Source organism: Apodemus sylvaticus, chromosome 6 (genome assembly GCF_947179515.1).
Source record: "Apodemus sylvaticus chromosome 6, mApoSyl1.1, whole genome shotgun sequence".
Lineage (NCBI taxonomy): Eukaryota > Metazoa > Chordata > Mammalia > Rodentia > Muridae > Apodemus > Apodemus sylvaticus.
Genome location: NC_067477.1, coordinates 135002847 through 135021456, shown reverse-complemented (window position 1 = coordinate 135021456; position 18610 = coordinate 135002847). Strand labels below are relative to the sequence as shown.

The 18610-nt window shown below is 49.3% G+C and overlaps 1 protein-coding gene and 1 long non-coding RNA gene across 2 annotated transcripts; one reads left to right on the top strand and one right to left on the bottom strand.

The window, feature by feature from the left end:
- The first annotated feature begins 261 nt into the window (after nt 1-261).
- Nucleotides 262-3198, top strand: LOC127686765 (uncharacterized). Its single transcript, XR_007978240.1, has 3 exons — nt 262-356; nt 1382-1542; nt 2861-3198. It is a non-coding gene; the product is annotated as an uncharacterized LOC127686765 (long non-coding RNA).
- A 6274-nt stretch (nt 3199-9472) lies between these two features.
- On the bottom strand, nt 9473-16436 carry Tmem247 (transmembrane protein 247). Its single transcript, XM_052186764.1, has 4 exons — nt 16288-16436; nt 15375-15701; nt 11188-11376; nt 9473-9502 (listed from the first exon to the last, which is right to left on the bottom strand). The coding sequence occupies exons 1-4, from the start codon at nt 16402-16404 to the stop codon at nt 9473-9475; spliced, it is 663 nt and encodes a 220-aa protein (XP_052042724.1). The 5' UTR covers nt 16405-16436.
- Nucleotides 16437-18610: the final 2174 nt, after the last annotated feature.

Sequence of the window (18610 nt, the reverse complement as noted above, 5' to 3'; positions counted from 1 at the left end):
GTCCCTTGGTTACGGGACACAACACAAGAAAAGTAACAAGTCAGCTCACCTGAACTTCGTGGAGGAAGAGGGAGTCCCCCCCAAAGAAAGAAAGAATATATTTGAACAAACACATGGGAACTATGATGGTTTGTATATGGCCCAGGAAGTGGCACTGTTAGGAGGTGTGGCCCTGTTGGAGGAAGTGTGTCACTATGGGAGTAGGCTTTGAGACCTTCCTCCTAGTCACATGGGAGCCAGTCTTCTCCTGTCTGCCTTTGGATGAAGATGTAGAGCTCTCCGTTCCTCCCACCCCACATCTGCCTGGACGCTGCCCTGCTCCCACCTTCATGACAATGCACTGAACCTCTGAACCTGTAAGCCAGCCCCATTTAAATGTTGTCTTTTATAAGAGTTGCCTTGGTCATGTCTCTTCACCGCAATGGAAATCCCAACTAAGACAGTGACTGTCACTGGTGCCACCTTGGCCAATGCCCTGCCTGGAGTCCGCCCACTAGTGTGTCTTACACATTCAGAATCCTGGTGTGGAAATTCCCAAGAGGACACTGAGGTCCTTACACATAATGATCACCTCCTTCTGAGAGCCTAGAAATGGATTACCAAGATGTTAAGCCTTCTAATGAAGATTTATAATTGAACAGTTGCGAAGTCTCAGGAATCCAGGCTTTGTGGCAGGACAGGGCTGGGAACACTTTGGACCTGAGGGGTCTTTTGGAGACCCAGAGAGTCACTGTGATTCACTAAGTATGTGCCCACTCATCCATGCTTAACGTGTTCTTGACTTAATGTCACAGTGACTGACTTGTGCTGAAGATGAGCAGATTCAGAGGGCAATGGAGTCTCAGACAAAGGGGGGAATGCCGCAGGCAGCAGCAAAGGCAGCTCTTCCCCCAGACACCCCCTTCTCCTTCCCCTTTTCTTGGCTCCTTCATTACCATGGCAACTAATGATGCTCCTCCTCTCTGGCTCTCTCTGGTCCCCAGATGCCACCTGTCTTTGTCTAACAAACTTCATGGAGCACTTGCCAGCCTTTCCCAGCCTCTCCAGTTTCCCCAGCTTCTCCCCAGGGTCCCCAGCTTCTCCCCAGGGTCCCCAGCTTCTCCCCAGGGTCCCCAGCTTCTCCCCTTTAACCCCTCTAACACCTTCTCCCCCCCTCATTTCCCTTCTCCCAGGCCTCCAAATTGAACCTTCCTTAATCTGGATCTAGGCTTTAGTTAAATTCCCATCTATAAGAAGTTGTATGAAAATTAGATTTTTGCCTCTCTAACCTGATTTGAAATGCATTAGGAGATCTGCCTCTTGGAACGCCTCAAGGTGAGGCAACTGCTTCTCTGCGCGTCAATGCTGTTAGGAGGTGAATCACCTTCTATTTCTGTACCAGGAGTGCTTCTGTTTGAAGAAATCCCCTGGCGTGTCTCTGACAGAGACTATCCTAAGAGAAACCCTGGCTGCTGAGCTGCTGGCCCCACAGACTTTCGTCAGCGGCAAAGAACAACCCAAGAAGATGACCCAGCATTTGAAAGCCATCAGGTTCTGAAGAAAGTTAGTTCTGGCTGCCCAGGCTGGGCGTGGTGTGCTCATCTCCACACAGTGAAGGGGGCGGGTAGGAGAGGAGGCGCCTGCTTTCCCAGGCTTCATTTCCTGCTAGCTACACCAGCTCCTCGTCTTTACCTGACACGCCTGGGTTCCCTGGCATCCACATGTCTGAGTGCTTACCCTAGCTGTTCTGGTGTGTGTGTGTGTGTGTGTGTGTGTGTGTGTGTATGTGTGTGTGTGTATGTGTGGTGTGTGTGTGTGTGTGTGTGTGTGTGGTGTGAAGGTATGTAGCAGTATGTGGTGTATGTACGGTGAGGGTTTGATATGTATGGTATATTTGAGGTGTTCATGTGCTATATGTGTGTGTGATGTGTATCTGGTGTGTTCGTGAGATATGCATGTGTATGGTACTGTGTATATGGTATGGGAGACATGTGTGTGCTCTGTGTAGTATATATGTGGTTTGTGTGTAGTAGTGTGTGGAATGTGTGATATATGTGAGGAATTATGTGTTATATGTATACTACGGTATTTTGTGTGTAAATATGGTATATATAATGCATGTGTGGGTACCTGTGTGATATGTGTGATGTTTATGTGGTATGTGTACTTGGGGAGTATGTGTGGTAGTGTGTGGGTGGTACACTTGTAGTGTGTATAGTGTATGCTTGAGCAGTGTATAATATGTGTGGTGATGTGTGTGTGCTCTGTTTGTATGTGTATATTAGTATGTAGTAGTGTATGGTATATTACATTATATATACTGTGTACATAGGATGGCATGTGGCATGTGCAGTGTGTGTAGTATGTAAAATGCATCGAGTGTGAGGTGTGTGTACGATGTGTACATGTATGGTATATGTGTGTATAGTATGCCTGTGTGGTATAAGGGACATATGTGTATATGTGTACTGTATGTATGAAATGTTTGTGTGGTATATGTATGTCTATGTGTGTATGGTAGCATGCAATAGCGTGTATAAGTGTGTGTGTGTTATGTATGCAGGTGTGTGGTATGTGTATTGAGTAGAATGTATGTGTGATGTTTGTCTATATGTTTGGGGTATGCGTGTGTAGCATAAATCTGTATGTTTGGTGTGTGTGTATGTGTGTGTGTGGTATGTCTATACATATGTTGTATGTAGTGTGTGCTGGGTATGTGTGCTGAGGAGTGTAGGTATGTGATATGTTTTTGCCTCTTCACTGCTGTAATAAGCATGTTACTGTGCTTTTTTGTTACTGTGTTCTGGGGACTGAACTAGGTCCTTGCATTTGCAAGGCAAATATTTTGTACTGAATGAGCTGTATCTATCTCTCTGTGCAGGAAGGCAGGAGGCTCACAAGACCTTTTGGAAACCTTCAGGAGGCTCTACTCCTCCCTAAGATTATCTGAGAATCAAAGAGTTGACTGAGGTGGGATGTCTCAAGGGTTTACCTTCCTATAAATCATCCAGGGATCTTCTGAGGGCTGCATAGCTGACAGCTTCTGCAAGCCATCCTAATAAATTCATTAATTCACCAGGCTGAACTTCAATGGAATTCTTCTTTTGGTCTCCAGCATTTGGGATGGTCAGACGTCTCTATGTTTTCCCAGAAAGAGCCATGCAATAAAGATGTGTTGGACACCTGGATTGTGTCTGCGTAGAGGAAAGCCATCTGTAAGCCAAGGAGAAGAGTCTTCCAGCTCCAGAGCTGGACGAAGCATATGTTGTTTAAGCTGTTTGTGCCATTTGTTGTAACTTAAGACTAGGTGGCCATAGGTGACCTGCCCAAGGAGTGCACTGGACAGAGCAAACGTACTGGAAGAACTTGAACAAGATGCCCCCTCACAAGCCGCCATGGCTGTCTGTCAGCTCGGGCTCTTTCCCAGACTGCCCTGGCCCTTTCGTTCTTTCCTGCCGGGCCCAGCAAAGGGTGGGATGCGCAGCCTCATTGCTCATGGTTCTGGGAACTTCAGGATCCAATGCTACAGCAGACTTGCTCAGAGAGGAGCCACCTGGGGTGGGGGAGGGCTCCTTGGGGGTGGGGAAACGCCCCACACCCCTCCCTACTTCTGCCAGGTCCTCTGGCTCAGCACTTTGAGCAGGGCTTCCTGGTGGCTGCCGTCCAAGGCCTTCCTTCTGTCCCAGGACTGAACAAAGGCCCCGTTGATGAAAAGTGTGAGTGGAAGGGAGACAGCCATCTGAGGCTCAGGAGGATAAAACGTGCAGCTTGCTGCTTCTGGGGCTTTCTAACCCCAAGAAGGAGTAAGGTCAAGAGGAGGCCTGAGGCAGGAGGGAGAGGAGAGACACGTCCACGTGGGAGACCCTGAGTTCTCAGCAAGCCCTGTGGTGATGAATGACCGTGGGCCTGCAATGTGATGTGCTCACTAAAAAGACGCCTCCTGCATCCCAGAGTCTGCTCCTAATGGCGTGCCTTGCACACCAGACTCAGAACCTCCATACTGGGGACACTCCAATGCACAGAGCCAGACTTCCTCCCTGCTGCAGGTGGAAGCTAAGGACTGCCATGTCTGGGATGGGGTCTGAGAGACGGGAGGAAACCTAGACCCCAGAGATGGCTTCATTCCTTACCAGGGCTGGCTTTGTGGGCTCGCCACAGGTCACAGGATGGTTGCAGGAGCTCTTCTGTCAGCACCAGGAAGTCCCAACAGTTGTCGCAGGCATGGGCGTGGTGTGGTGTGGGCATGGGTGTCAGAGGACAACCTCAGGCGGCATCCTTCAGGTGCTGGCCACTCCGTGGTTGTTCTTTTCCCCTCACCTCTTCCTTCCTCCTCCTCCTCCTCCTCCTCCTTCCCTTCTCTCCCTCCCTCTATTGTCTCTGACTAGCTGGCTGACCAAAGCCCCCTGCCCCACCCAATCCTATTCCTGTCCCAGGTGAGCCTTGCTTCTTTGTGTGGGTCTAAGGAGTGAACTCGCTTTCCCAACTGAACTGTCTCCACTGCCCTTGGCATTGGTTTTGATCAATGACTGTGTGCTCTCCTTTCACACCGAGCTCACAAATTCTGGAGCACTGTCCTCCCCACCACCGTCACACTGACGCCTTTCACCTGTTCAGTTCTGCTCTGTACCCCAGGCTCTAACCTCATGATCCTGTTCATCACAGCCCAGCTGAGGGGCTGCCATCTCTCACTGGGCCACTGTGGGGACAGTGAGGCTTTTGATGTCACCATTTTGCTTCCTGAGGAACAAAAACCACTTTCCTCCTGATGCTGCCATACACAGTGTAAGAAACTTGCAAGTCAGAGCCAATCCCCTGCTTAAGTCTTAGATCCCACAAAGCTTAGGAAATATTGATAATGAGCCTGCAGCTGTGCCCCCTCTGGCTAATTAAGTCTAAATAAGCCACAGACTTTAAATTATGTAACAGGGCTTGGCCAAAACAGCTTCGAAACGTGGGAGTCCCAGCTGTTTTCTTGGGCCCCGTGGAATAGCCCCACATTTTAATCATGCTTAACCTTCCCGAAGGAAGGGCAGCAAGCTTTACATAACGAATGGGGGGATCTGAGCAAGAGCCCCCCAAAGCCACACACAGGAGCCATAAAAACAGGAGAGGCAGACACAGGCCTGGGGTGATTCCAGAACTTTCTGGTGGTTCCTGGGGTGCCGGGTGAAGTTGGTCCTCAGAAACCCACAGCAAGGACTGGCCAAAGAGCAGAGGGAGGAGGGACAGACCGTGGTGTCCCGTGGTTAGGCTACCCACTGCGGCTAGTGCTTGCCCATGCCAGGTATAGATGGAACCCCCACAGCTCTTCTAGGACTCACTTCAGGTCCTCTTCTTACCTCACTTTTTATCTTTGTCCTTTTATCCCTTTGGGAAGTCCTCTAGGTCAACAACAGGGCCTTATAGTCAGAGGAAAGACTGGAGTCTCAGCCTGGGCAGCAGGCTCCTAGCTGGGGTGGAACCTATCACAATGTTCTTGACTCAGGGCTTGGGATGGGATCCCGGAAGCTGCATCTGCGTGGTGCTCCCCCCAGCTCCCCCCATGCTGAAAGTCACCTCTAGTCCCAATCTCTCGGGTCAACTGAACCAGATGCTATGTTAATTAATTAATTTATTAATTAATAAGTCTTTATTTTTCTCACCGAGTTTCTAGATAATCTCCATGCCACTTCAATGATACCCAAGAATATTAAAGGACTTGTAGTCACCTGTTCAACTGGGGTGACAACAGAACAAAATGAGGGGAGTGGACTTTAGAACTGTCCCTGCTGCCCTTTCCCTCCAGTAAATGACAGTAGCCTCTTAGCTCCAGCTTATCTTTGGACTTGGGTTAGCAATCTATGATAGTCTTCTTAGAGGGAGTAGACTGGTATCTTTCTGCTCTTATGCCTACTTGAAATGTTATTAGGGCTTTGTTTATTTGGGCTAAAGCAGAGTGGACCTTGGTAATGAGTTCTTTTTGTGAGGCAATCTTTAGCAGCTGGGTATAGGACTATGGCATAGATCCCCTGGCCAACAGTGGGCTGTTTTCTGTGGGATCTGAGATGAGAAAGGAGAGAGCCTTGAGCCTTGAACACACTCCCAGTTTTGGAGAAGGTCTGACACTGATCTGTGTACCCTTCTAAGTCCCCAGGCAGGGCTGCTGCCCTGGTGGTAGATGTTGGGTCAGATCTAGGCATGTATGCATCTGGTGAAACCATGAGCTTTACACCACTGTATGTGGTTGTGGCCTGTGTGCTCTTCCTCAGGAGGCCCAAATCTGCCGCCGCCATGCTCCACCTGTCTATCTCAACCAACCAAGACTCTGTCTCAGTAACTCAGGTCTTCTAAAGTAGGAATGGTGGGCAACAAGTTCTTATGCGGTTACTAACCCTTGCCTTTGTCCTATCAGAATCCTAATTTTGTTTAAGGCTGCAAAAGTGTTCAGATAAAAACCTTGACATGGCAAGACAGTGCAGAGGTTCCTCTGCCTTGCATTCTTGCTAAGACCATTTCAGGTTTAACTAGAATTTGATCTCCTTGATGGAGAATCCCATGGAAAATTATCCAATGCTATTCTAGAAACCCAAGATCGAGATGCCCCTGATAATTTATCTTAACTTCTGCTAAACTTCCTGCTTGTGCAAACCTCCCCCTCTGGCTAACTGCTTATCTTAGCTTCTGTTAAACTGCTTGCTTGTGCAAAACCTTTCCTCTGTAGCTGCTGTCTGAGATACCAGGATATGGGTTTTGCCTTTAAAAAGACCCTTGGTCCAAATGCTCTGGGCTAAACTTGAGTTTCTGTATACGTAGGTATAGTTCCAGCTGTCTGGAACAAAGACTTTCAATTGTCTATAGTGCATGCCTTTAATCCCAGTACTTGAGAGGCAGAGGCAGGTGGATTTCTGAGTTTGAGGCCAGCCTGGTCTACAGAGTGAGTTCCAGGAAAGAGCTACACAGAAAAACCCTGTCTCAAAAAACCAAAAAAATTTAAAAAAATATATGCATAGTAGGTTGACCAGATGCTGCTTATATTGTAATGCTAATTTGCCCTCCCCCAAACTGGTGGTCCCAGAGACAAGAGATGAGAGTCCACATACAACTACTAGCTAAGTGACCCTGTCCCCAGTGTATTGTGGCTGGAAATAAAGATGCCAAGAGCCAATAGTTGGGCAGAAGAGACATAGGTGGGGTTTAGGTTTCTCAGGTTTGGGGTCAGAGAAGAACCACAAGGAAAGGAAGGAATGGAAGAGGGAGAAGTCAAGAAGATGTGGTCCTGAGGGCGGGCCAATCGGAGTTAAGAACAGCCCAGATGAAACATAGTAAGTAATAAATCAGGGTCATCAATAGGAAAGTAGATTCTAATAGCATAGAGTGAGATACTTGTCCAGCTAATATGCTGTTTAAGGTATATTGTAAATATAAAGGTTTTATGTGTTCTTTCATCCGGGAACTAGATGATAAAGGTGGGACAGGGTTTAAATAATCTACAATTGTGTCTGAGTGGTCATCTTTGGTGGGCTCCCTGTAGTAAATCCTTACCTCCTCAGAAGTCCTGTAGGTAGAAGCAGCCTTATGATTGTATCTGACCAATGAGATATAATAAGAAATCTCTGGTTGGGACTTCTTAGGAAGTATTTTTGTTTTTCTGTTGTTGTTGGCTTTTAAAAAAGGTTTTGAGACAAGTTCTATGTAGCCCAGGCTGGCCTTGAACTCACAGAGCTCTGCCTGCCTCTGCCTCCTGAGTGCTGGGATTGAAGGCTCTCTCTCACTCCCTCCATCAGTTTGGCAAGCCTTCAAAAGGCAGTGCTTCCTCCACACCTGCTCTCAGCCTGTGGAGTGGTGCTGGAGCTGTGGTAGCCATGCGAGAATGAGGCTGTAGCCACAGGATATAAATGAAAGCTGTTGCCCTGGGGATGGTGGGGAACCCCGGAACCAGAGTCCTCTGTCATTTCATAGCAAGTTTGAGCCCTTGGGCTGACCACATGAACTTGGTTTGTACAAACTTGGTTAAGTTAAGCTGCAACCCCTGTTTTGTTGTTGTTGTTTTAACAGCTGACTGTAATACTCATACTCTGAACCTCTAAAACAACGTGTCTAGGGTAGAAATGGGAAGAGCGGTCAGGGTGAGCATGGCGTCCAGGCTACAGGGAGGGGTGTGCGGAGGGGGAAGCGTCCCCACTTTTGTGTCATTAGACTTCTTTAGAAGCTTCAGGGCTCCCAGTTTCTCAAAGGATCAAGTTCATAGTCCTGAGACCAGCGTTCAAGACCATGAAGCTGGGCTGGAGCCGGGTGTCCGGCCTGTTAGCCTTTATAGCTCTTGTCTGAGCAAGAGCACTCCATGCCTCCTACCTCCATGATGGTCCCTGTGTGGGTCCTCCCTCCTCCTCCTCCTCCTCCTCCTTACTTACCTGCCCAGGTTTCCTAAGCCTTCAGGGGCTGCTTTTACAAGAAGCCTTCTCTGACTCCAACCAACTCCCCGCCCTTCCTGGGGTCTCTAGGCTGTAAGTGATCTTTAGTGTTCTTGTGTGTTAAAGCTGCCTCACCAGGCAGGATTGTAGGGGCCTGGGAAGAGTCTATGCTTCAGAGTAAGACTCCTCTGAACTCTGGAATTCTCTGCAAGGTTTTAACACAGACCCTACAGCCCTTGGCAAGCTGGCCCCCCTAAGCACTGAGCTGGATTCTTGGCACTGGAGGCACTTAAGAGCTGCTAATGTGTTGACTTGTTGCTAGGTTGGTTACCATTTAGCTGTGCCTCTTTCCTGTCCTTTGTGGCTGTGTCTTTCCGGATTTTCTGCTTCGAATTTCAACAAGGAGACTCATCCTAAGTTGGAAGGTGATTGTGTGGAGCTGGATCTTCCTAAGACCCTCAACTTAGAGTCAGGTCCTAACTCCTGTCATTAATCTTTAGACACTAGATCTGGGCAGTGGGAAAGAGAGTTTGTATCTATCACCCGGGTGTGCCATGCTAATCCAGTGACTTCATAGAGTTCATTTTCCTCTTAGGAAAACCAAATGCATTGAGGTCCTGCATTGCCAGTCAACAGGAGCGATGGGATGGGTTTTGTTTGTTTGTTTGTTTGTTTTTGTTTGTTTGTTTGTTTGTTTGTTTGAGACAAGGTTTCTTTGTATAGCCTTGGCTGTTCTGGAACTCACTCTGTAGACCAGGCTGGCCTCGAACTCAGAAATCCACCTGCCTCTGCCTCCCAAGTGCTGGGATTAAAGGCATGCGTGCCCCACCACTGTCCGGCTAAGGGGTTGCCTCGGTTTCACACCAGAAACCTGAATCAAAATAAACTATCTTGAGACTTGACCCATAGCAAACATTTCCATCGCTGAAAGTTTAATGAGAAACGCCAGTGTTGTCATTTGCGAGTTCTAAGTGCCTACCTATCACACACAGCCTTAAGTGGAGATGATGCCCTGATCTCGGTGGAAGACGGGAGGTCACTGTGAGCATAAGTGACAGGCTAATCTGTCCTGACAGTGTGGTCTGAGGATGGTCTACTCTGTTTCACTGAGCGTCGGAGAACCCAGCCAAGCCCTGTGACAGGGAGAAGAAGGTCAGTGTGGACTCACGAGAGCTTTTCCCTCTCGTGTGACTCTCATGCCAGTACTGGCTGGTGTCTCACTGCCTGGGCAGGTGGAGACAGAGCAGTTGACAGTCTCTACAGAGAGGTGTTGGAGGAGGGGTGTGGCCGGCAAGGGGGAGGGACTGGAGGAGCTGAGCCCCTTTTCCTTCTGTGCAAGTCTTGCGATTTTGCTTCTGGGCTTTGTTGAGTATCCTTTGTTTACTCGAGGGTGGTGACTATCCCTCTACAGGAAATTGTTTTCTATGATTTGTGTAAGCGTGTGTGTTTGATCTACCTCCCCCCCCCACACTTTATTCCATTCCCTAATCCCCCTCCCCTCCACCCACCCTCCTCCGAGACAAGGTTTCTTTGCACAATCTTGGCTCTTTAGCTCTTTAGACAGGCTGGCCTCCAACTCACAGATGCAACTGCTCTACCTTCCAAGTGCTGGATTAAAGGCTCCTGTCACCACTGTCCAGCTTGTTTCTACATTTTTAATAGTCTTGTGTGCTTGGCTTGTGTGTGTGTGTGTGTGTGTGTGTATGCACATGTTGTGCTGAGCTGTGTGTGTCTGGATTTTTTTTTCTTACACCCATCCTTTTTCCAGTAAACTAGCAGTGGTGACTCTGCAGGCTCAGTTACTTGCAGTCTCTGAAGACCCTCCTCCTCTCTGGGTCTTGGGGGTGTGGCTGTATTTCCTGCTTGACTTGCCAGGGGAAGCTCTGGCCGCCCTGACTTGTGGCCCTGCAGCACTCTCACGCTGGGGATTGTTCCCCACAGTGGTCATGATATGGGGCCTACCTGGGCAGCTCAGCCTCCCTTCCTCGAGAATGGCATGGCCCAGCCTTGTAACTGTAGTGGCAGGGATGAAGAGACTCTAAACCCGGAGGCCTCCCTCTGGCTATCAGACTCCTGAAACAACAGACTGAAAGAGACTGCTCCAGCACAGGAGAGCTGTCTCCCGGGGAGAGATTGCATACACTTTTCAGACCTTGCAGGAGAGACTAGCTAAGGCAGGGATGCCGGGGCTGGGCCACACCTAGGCCTCTTTGTTGTGTATAGCCTTGGCTCTCTATGGGACTCTACCCTTTGTGTTAGGAGTTGTGCCTCTTTCCAGTGTAGCCATGCTGAACACAGCTCCACTCTCTGCTTTTCACTATTGTCTAAGCAGCCTAAGGAGGACAGGTAACGGGACCCAGTTTGCTATGCCTTCCAGGACGCAGGCTTTCAACTAGCAGCTTTAACAACAGTTTCTTTTGACACATAAAACAATGACGTCAAGATTCTAGGGATTGGGACAAGGACATTTTTTGTTGGGGGAGGGGCTCATGTCAACTTTGTAGTTTAAAGGAAAAGAAAAAAAAATGGTGTGAGCAGGGGATGTGTTGGGATCCAAGCTTGGTCACGGATGTGACTCTGATTCTAGAAAGGTTTTCTAGGCCCTCCTTGATTATGTACCTTCCCCCAAACCTGCTAACTTCTGAAGTTCTCCCGTGGGGAGGATGGTTATACAGTCTCTGGGCAGGGGCCTGGCTGGTCAACTCCACCTCAGGTGTCTGCAGCTGGTGGCTGTGCCATCAAGCCAGGTTGTGATGGGAGGGGGAGGAGTTTGGTATCAAACAGATGGCATTGTTGGCAATGGAACAAGCAACGGCACTTGGAAGTAGGACCACAAGGTTTTAATCAGACACAGCAAGATGGCCGCCAGACAGAACAGGTAATGCTTGGAGAAGAGAAAGAAGACCATCTCCTTGGCAACGTAGATGATGTGGATGAAGATGAAGCAGTAGAGGAACATGGCGAATTGGTTCTGGGGGAGCAAGAGGTCCTGGAGGCCTCCTGAGAACTGTGAGAAAGAAGAGAGCAGAGCTGGTAACCCCACAGCTACACTCAGTCCTGCCGACTCTGGAGGTGACCTCGTGGAAGTCACTGTGCATTGGTGATACCTCTTTCCCAAGACCACGAGGAAGGAGAAAATAAAGGAAAATATTTCTAGTGAGATCACTGGTGCACAGAGGGATCGCATTCATTTTCTCTCTTGAGCTTGCGGTCTCCCTCATGACCCCAGGCACTAGGCCACAGCAGTTCTTTCCCTGCCCCATCTTGCCCTGGGGGTTACCCATGTGAGCGAGTTCTCAAGGACTCTGAGGTTCCCGGATCTGGACTCTGGGTCTGGACAGTGGCATCAACTATAAACAGGCATGTCTCAGCACAAGTCTGACTCCCTTTGTCCTGGCATATGTCACGTGGTTAGTCCCTCCGTAGTCCCCACCCTTGGGCTGAAGCTCTGTCCTGGGGCAGGTGGCTCTGTCCTGAGTTAGAGGCTCTCTGGCCCTCAGGGCACTGGGCTTTTGGACAGGTTTGTTTGTGAGTTGCTCTTTTCTGAAGTCAGTAACTGGGCTCAAACTGACCCCATTTTAACTGTTATCAGTGTGCGAGGCAAAAGCTGATAGAACATTTTGGTCTAAACTAAAGAATTTGGCATGGTTTCTGCTCTACAGCATTTTTTTAGGATGTCATATTTTTAACAGCTAAATGGCAAGGGCTGAGAAGTGAGAAACACCAGTGTAGATATGTCCAGAGTAGGTAAATCACTCATCCATCCATCCATCCATCCTCTTTCTCTTCCCTTCTCCTCCAGCCTCTAAGAAAAAGAGACATATGGAAGGTTCCATAATCAAGCCAAGCCCAAGTCTCACACCCTTTAGTAAAGGAATCACAAATAAAACACTTTTGTAAGCCATTCTCAAGGGCTCGGGCTTCGAATACAGCATTGCTGAAAACGGATGCGGAAAACGAGGAGACAACTCTATCAAGAAACAAAGCTAACAGGAGGAGTGAGTCCAGCTCTGAGGCTCTAAGGTGATGGCAAGGAGGAGACCCAGTGGGAGACGGGAGGGAGACACCCAGTGTCCTCCACACAGGACAGCGCTCTGTGTCAGGGCTCTGTAACCTGCATGATGTTAGCCTGAATGAGAAAGGGAGGCTGTCACAGTGTGGTGTGTGCATGTGTGCGTGCGTGCGTGCGTGTGTGTGTGTGTGTGCATGGGTGGTATGTGTGTATGCATGTGTATGGTATGTATGCATGGGAAGTGTGTGCGTATGTGTGTGCACGTGTGGTGTGTGTGTGCGTGGTGTGTGTGCATGGGTGGTGTGTGTGTATGCATGTGTGTGGTATGTATGCATGGGAAGTATGTGTGTATGTGTGTGCACGTGTGGTGTGTGTGTGCGTGGTGTGTGTGCATGGGTGGTGTGTGTGTATGCATGTGTGTGGTGTGTATGCATGGGAAGTGTGTGTGTGTGTGTGGTATGTGTGCATGGTGTGTGTGCATGGATGGGGTGTGTGTGGTATATGTGTGTATATGTGTGCACGTGCATGTGTGTGTATGCATGTGTGTAGTGTGTGTGTGCATGGGAGGTGTGTGCGTGCATGTGTATGTGGTGTGTGCGTGCATGATGTGTGTGCATGGGTGGAGTGTGTGTGGTATATGTGTGTATTTGTATATATGTGTACACATGCATGTGTGTGTATGTTATATGAATGTGCGTACACAAATATATTTGTAGACTTTTCCAAAACATTTCTCATGGTCTATCTTTAAAAAGGCAGAGGATTTAATGTTAAGGATTTTTCTCTTATCCAGCAAGGAGAAACATTTTTCAAATTAAAAAGAGATGGTTGGGAGATGTAAACCTTATGATACTGGGATCACTAATTTTCCCTGCCAACCTGACAGGACCTACAGTTACTTAGGAGACGATCCTCTGGGCATGCCTATGAGGTTATTTAGGTTAGGTTAGGTTACCTGAGATGGACAGATTCCCCTAACTGTGAACAGGCACTGTCAGGTTGGTTGGAGTTCTGGACTGAATTATCTGAGCGCCTGTGATTGAAGCAGTGTGGCCAGCTGCCTGCTGCTCCTGCCGCTGTGATCACTATGCCCTGGAACCGTGAGCCGAAACGGACTCTTCCTTAAGCTGTGTTTGTCAGGGAATCTGTCGCAGTAAGCAGGCAGACTCATATAAATCATGCCTGATTTAAATACTTCATGTCTCAAATTTTTCTTGGATACTGAGAAAAATCTAAGAACTTAGAATTGGAAAATATCAGAGTATTCTAGAGAAAGGCAAATGTTTTCTAGATATTAGAAGAAGGAAAATATATTCAGATATTCCAATTCAATAAGCTTGGCTTGGCTCAGTAATATTCCTTAATGCAGAGTAAGTAGGTATCTGTGCTTTTCTTACAAAAACAATTTTTCTTATAAAAAATAATTAGCAAGCCAGCATGTATTCACTGAGGACAAGTCCTGTCAAACAAACCTATCTTCTCTTTGAAGAACTGACCAGCCAATGAGACAAATGATTCAGATAATGAAATGCCTTATTCTGGGAAGCCTCCTGACACAGCCCTCAGGACAGGTTTCTCGGGCAAGCTGCAGAACTGTGAGCAGGAGAAAATGTGTCAGCGCGGTGTTGATGACCTGCAGTGAGATCTTGCAATGGGTCACATCCTTCTCAACAGTTATAGCCATAGTTTAGATCATGACAACCTTCTCAGAATCGAGGATGACTCAGAGCGGGGCAGTGGAACTAATGCATCACGCGCCGAGAAGACGGAGAGGGGGTGAAGTCGCTGTGTTCGGGTCGAGAGGTGAGCATATGAGTTCATGAAAATGGGAACAGCTGACCAGACAACTGCGCGCTTGCCTAATGTGCCGGCCCACTGCGAAGCAGAGTCACGCACTCGCCTGGTCATCCCTTCCGGTGACCCCGGAGACGGGGTCTACTCTAGTGAGGAGCAAACCAAAGCTCGAGGGGTATTAGCAATGTGTTCAAGGTTAAGTGATTTAAAACCAAAATGTAGAGCCTGAGTGTTTACCCAGAGCCCATGACTTTAGAGACCAGGAGACACTCCTTTTAAGTGGTGATGTCTTTCATCACAGGGTGTTTAGAATAGTCTGGCTGGAGTGTTAAGTAGCTCGGGTGGCAGTCCAACTCAATTTTTCTTTTGAAACAAGATCTCACGTAGCCCAGGCTAGCCTCAAACTTAACTATGTCACCTTGAACTGATTATTCTGCCTCTGCTCATGTTTAGTTGGTGCTGGAGACTGAACCCAGGGCTTCATGCATTCTGGTCAGGTACTCTGCTGACTGAGCTAGATCCCATCCCTCAGATGAGCACACATGTCCCCACTTAGCACGGTAGGGGTTGAGTATATATTTCTTGTGGAAAAAAATGTTGCTTTGGTTGGTTATAAGACCGTGTGTTCAACAAAGAGAACTCAGTCCTGAAAGAAAGGTGATGTTTCTGCTGTCATTCAGTGGTCAGACGGACAGGAGAACTGCTAGCACATCTTAAGAGAAATAAAAGTGCTGGAAAGGGTTGGGAGATAGCTCAAAGGTTAAGAGGGCTGCTGATCTTCCAGAGGTCAGTTCAATTCCCAGTAACCACATGGTGGCTTACAACCATCTACAATGAGGTCTGGTGCCCTCTTCTGGCACGCAGGTGTACATGCAGGCAGAATACTATACATAATAAATCTTAACTTAAAAAAAATGGTGGAAAACCTGTTGTAGTTTGAGTGTTGGACTCGAAGAGACCATCAAAAGGGATTCTGGGTAGAGGGTGTGGTTTCAGGATATCTCCTACTCTCAGCTCTCTTTAGAGGCTTGAATCTAACATAGCAGGGACGCTAATCACAGGGGCAGTGGTCTCAGGCACCAGCGGGTAGATGCAAGCTACATGATGCTCACCACCTCGCAGCCAGACCTGGGACCAGCAGCCGTGGCACAGAGCCAAGCCGGTACAGCCGCGGCCCGGCCCGGAGCCCACTCCACTACCTGGCGAGGCAAAGCCTGCTGCTGCTGCTGCAGCTGCTCCATCACTTCCTCATGCTGCCGCTGCCGCTCGTTCTCCTGGTGCAGGTACTTGAGGCGTGTCAGTTCAAACTCCATGCGCACCTTCTCCAGCTCCATCGCGTTGTGGTGTTCTGTCTCCAGGGGCAGGGGCGGCTGCATGGGCTCCGGTCCAGGTCCATCGCCAGCCTGGCCCTTGGTGGTAGGGCCAGACTTTGGAGATAGTGACTTAGGGGGCCCCGGACAATCTCTGTCCTCACAGATTCCATTCTCTTCCAGGGTAGGCAGTTCTAGTTTTGGGGGTTCTGTATCCTGGGATGGGGAAGAAGAAGTGGGGTGATGGTGGGGATTCAGTGTGGGGCTCCCTACAACCATGGCCTCTGCTACAAACTTCAGGAGCCCGGGGTGTGTTGCAAAGTCTATCTTTATAGGATGTTTGCTAGAAGTGCATAAAGAGACTCTAGAACAGGAGAAGGTGAACTGCCACGAAGGGCAGGTACCCTAAAGTTGTGAGGTATTGATGGGTGAGGCAGGGTCAGCTTCCCATTCCCCACGTTTCACCTGTCAGGAGCTACAGAGTGAGGTAGAAGCCCAGGGTCTGTGTTGAAAGAACCGTGTGTGTGTGTGTGTGTGTGTGTGTGTGTGTGTGTGTCCTAACCACAGAGGGAAGAAAGGGCCCCAAATGAGAGACAGAGACAAACAAACTTTTGTGCAACCTTACAATCCTGTAGAGTTGCTGGTTCCTGGTGGCAACTGGGGACCCGTTATGGGGATGGGACACTGTTCTTTTTGGCAACTGAACAGCCTAGCGCTTGCCCGTAGACTCTAAGGCTTAGACCCCCCCCCCCACCTCCAGGGGAATGGCTAGGGCAACCCCTCAGGAGAGGGGTCCTCTTACCAAAGGAAGCTTTGGCTTCACCTCGGGCATGCTGTCAGCAGGCACCACCTTGGAGAGCGTGGGGCAGCTTTCTCCTGCGCCGCGGGCTTCCATCACCTCCCTGTCCTCCGCTGCCATCCAGATAACCACAGTGCTGCCAACCAGGGCCACAGGACATCTTTTGAGACAATAACATTTGGCTTCACCAGGTTCTGACCGCCATCATAATCCCTACCCTCACAATGGGCACATTCCAGTTGCCAGGGTACTTCCTGTAGAGGCTGTGACACCTCTGAGGAGCGTGGCTGAGAACAGAAGGTAGAGGGATAGCAGCGTGGTTCAGCCAGTGTGGATGCTGGCAAGTGGGAGAACCTGAGCTTAATCCCTGAGACCTGTGCGGCAGAAAAAGAAAACCAATTCCCCGCGTGCACACTGCGGTGTATATGTATACCATACACCCCCAAATAAACATATGTAATAAAAAATTAAAAAGAAAAGCCCTCAGTGAAGGTTGGGCTTTCTTACCCACAGGGCTTCTGCGCCTCCCAATGGTGCCGGAAGCCAGCTGTGGAAAATTCTTTCCCCTGGGCTTTCCTTTAAATGGAGTTTATGCTGGGATGAGTTTGTTTCCTCCTTTCCTGATCTTAAGACGAAGTCCTATCCCCAGTGCCTCATAATGTAACTGTGTTTGGAGGTGGGATCTTCATAGAGATTACTGCCTTGAAATGATGTCACTGTAGCAGTCTGAATCCAATGTGACTAATGTCTTTAGCAGAGGACAGCGATGAGTCCAGAGCTAAGACGTGCCGACGCTGATCAAGACAGAGGCCTTGGTCTGGTTTCCCAGGAAACAGACCAACAGGTGGCATAGGAAAGAAGCGTGGGAATCAGCTCAAGAGGTTATAGAGGTGGAAAAATCTCATAGTCTCCTGTCTGCACACTGAAAACCCAGGTGCTGGTGCTGTAAGTACTGGTCAGGCCTAGAACAGGGATGTCAGCCCTTGGACGAGGGCAGAGACCCAGGAGCCCACTACTGTAATGAGTGATGTTCTCCTTTCCATCTTGGTTTATTGAAGACCTTGGTGGACTGGACGAGGCCCACTCACCCTGGGCGGGAAGTCTGCTTTTTTTTACTCCATTTCCTGCAAGGTTAATGTCTTCTAAAAACACCCTCAGAAGTACACCTCTAAATATCGGCCCTCCTGCTGACGAGAGCCTAGGCTTGGCCCAGTCACGGTGAGCACATGGAGGGAGGACAGGCTGGGTCAGAGCCTCTGTCGTGGCGTTGTAATAAAAGATGGCTAATGCTTCGATCCTAGCCTTTGGAACATTGGATATAAGCGTCAGCTGGTTGAGCCACAGAATCCCTGAAACCCTGTCCCTGGGGGAGGAGTATGACCTGCCCTGCCCGTCCCAGGGAGAGGGAGAAGTGGAGGAGAGGGAGCCGTGATGTCATGTGTGTGGGGTGAGCCCGGGGAAATGCCCACTGGATAATCGTCCATTTTCCCTCCCTGCCCATCTGTTCTCGCTCAAGAGGATGGCGCTCCGTGGAGTTGCATTGATTAAGTGAGAGCCAACCTGAGAGTGTGATTTCTCCTCTCAGGATACGCTGTCCTCACTGCCTATCCTTTATGGACTGCCCCAAAGCTGGAGACGTGGCTCTCATATGCTGTGGATTTTTTTTTTTTTTTTTTTTTTGAGAGTCCTAACATCATGGGAGTCACCTCTGTCTCTGTCTGAGCTCAGAAGGAGATGGGAGGTCTCTCAGTAAAGCCACACATGGAAAGAGTCAACATCACATAGGGACCCAGCAGCAAGGACTCCGGGTGACCTGACCTCACAGGGGTGGCTCTGGATTCAAGGCAGTGTTGGGACGCGGGCCCAGGGCTGGCTTTCTTCATGCGGAGACCCTGGCTGGGCTCCATTGCTGCTGTGACCTGGCTGGTTTGGGGCCCTCTCCTGTGTAGTCCGCCCGCCCCCATGTTGCTTCATATTTTTGTTTGTTTGTTTGAGACAGAGTGTAGCCCTAATTGTTGTGGAACTCACTTTGTAGACCAGGCTAGCCTCAAACTCAGAGATCCCTTCTGCCCCTCCCCCTCCCCTACTCCTCCCCCTCCCCCTCCCCCTTCCCCCTCCCCCTGCTCCTCCCCTCCTCCCCTCCCTCTCCCTTCCTTCCTCCTTCCCTCCTCCCCATCTGTGTCACAGCCTTAGGTTGTGCGGGTTTCTGCTTCTTCCTAACTTTAGCTTACTTGAACATCAACTTCTAGTGGACAGAGGTGCCCAGCCCTGTTCTCTCTGTGGTGTGAAATCGGAAGGGCGCGCAGAGCAGAGCAGCCTTAGTTGC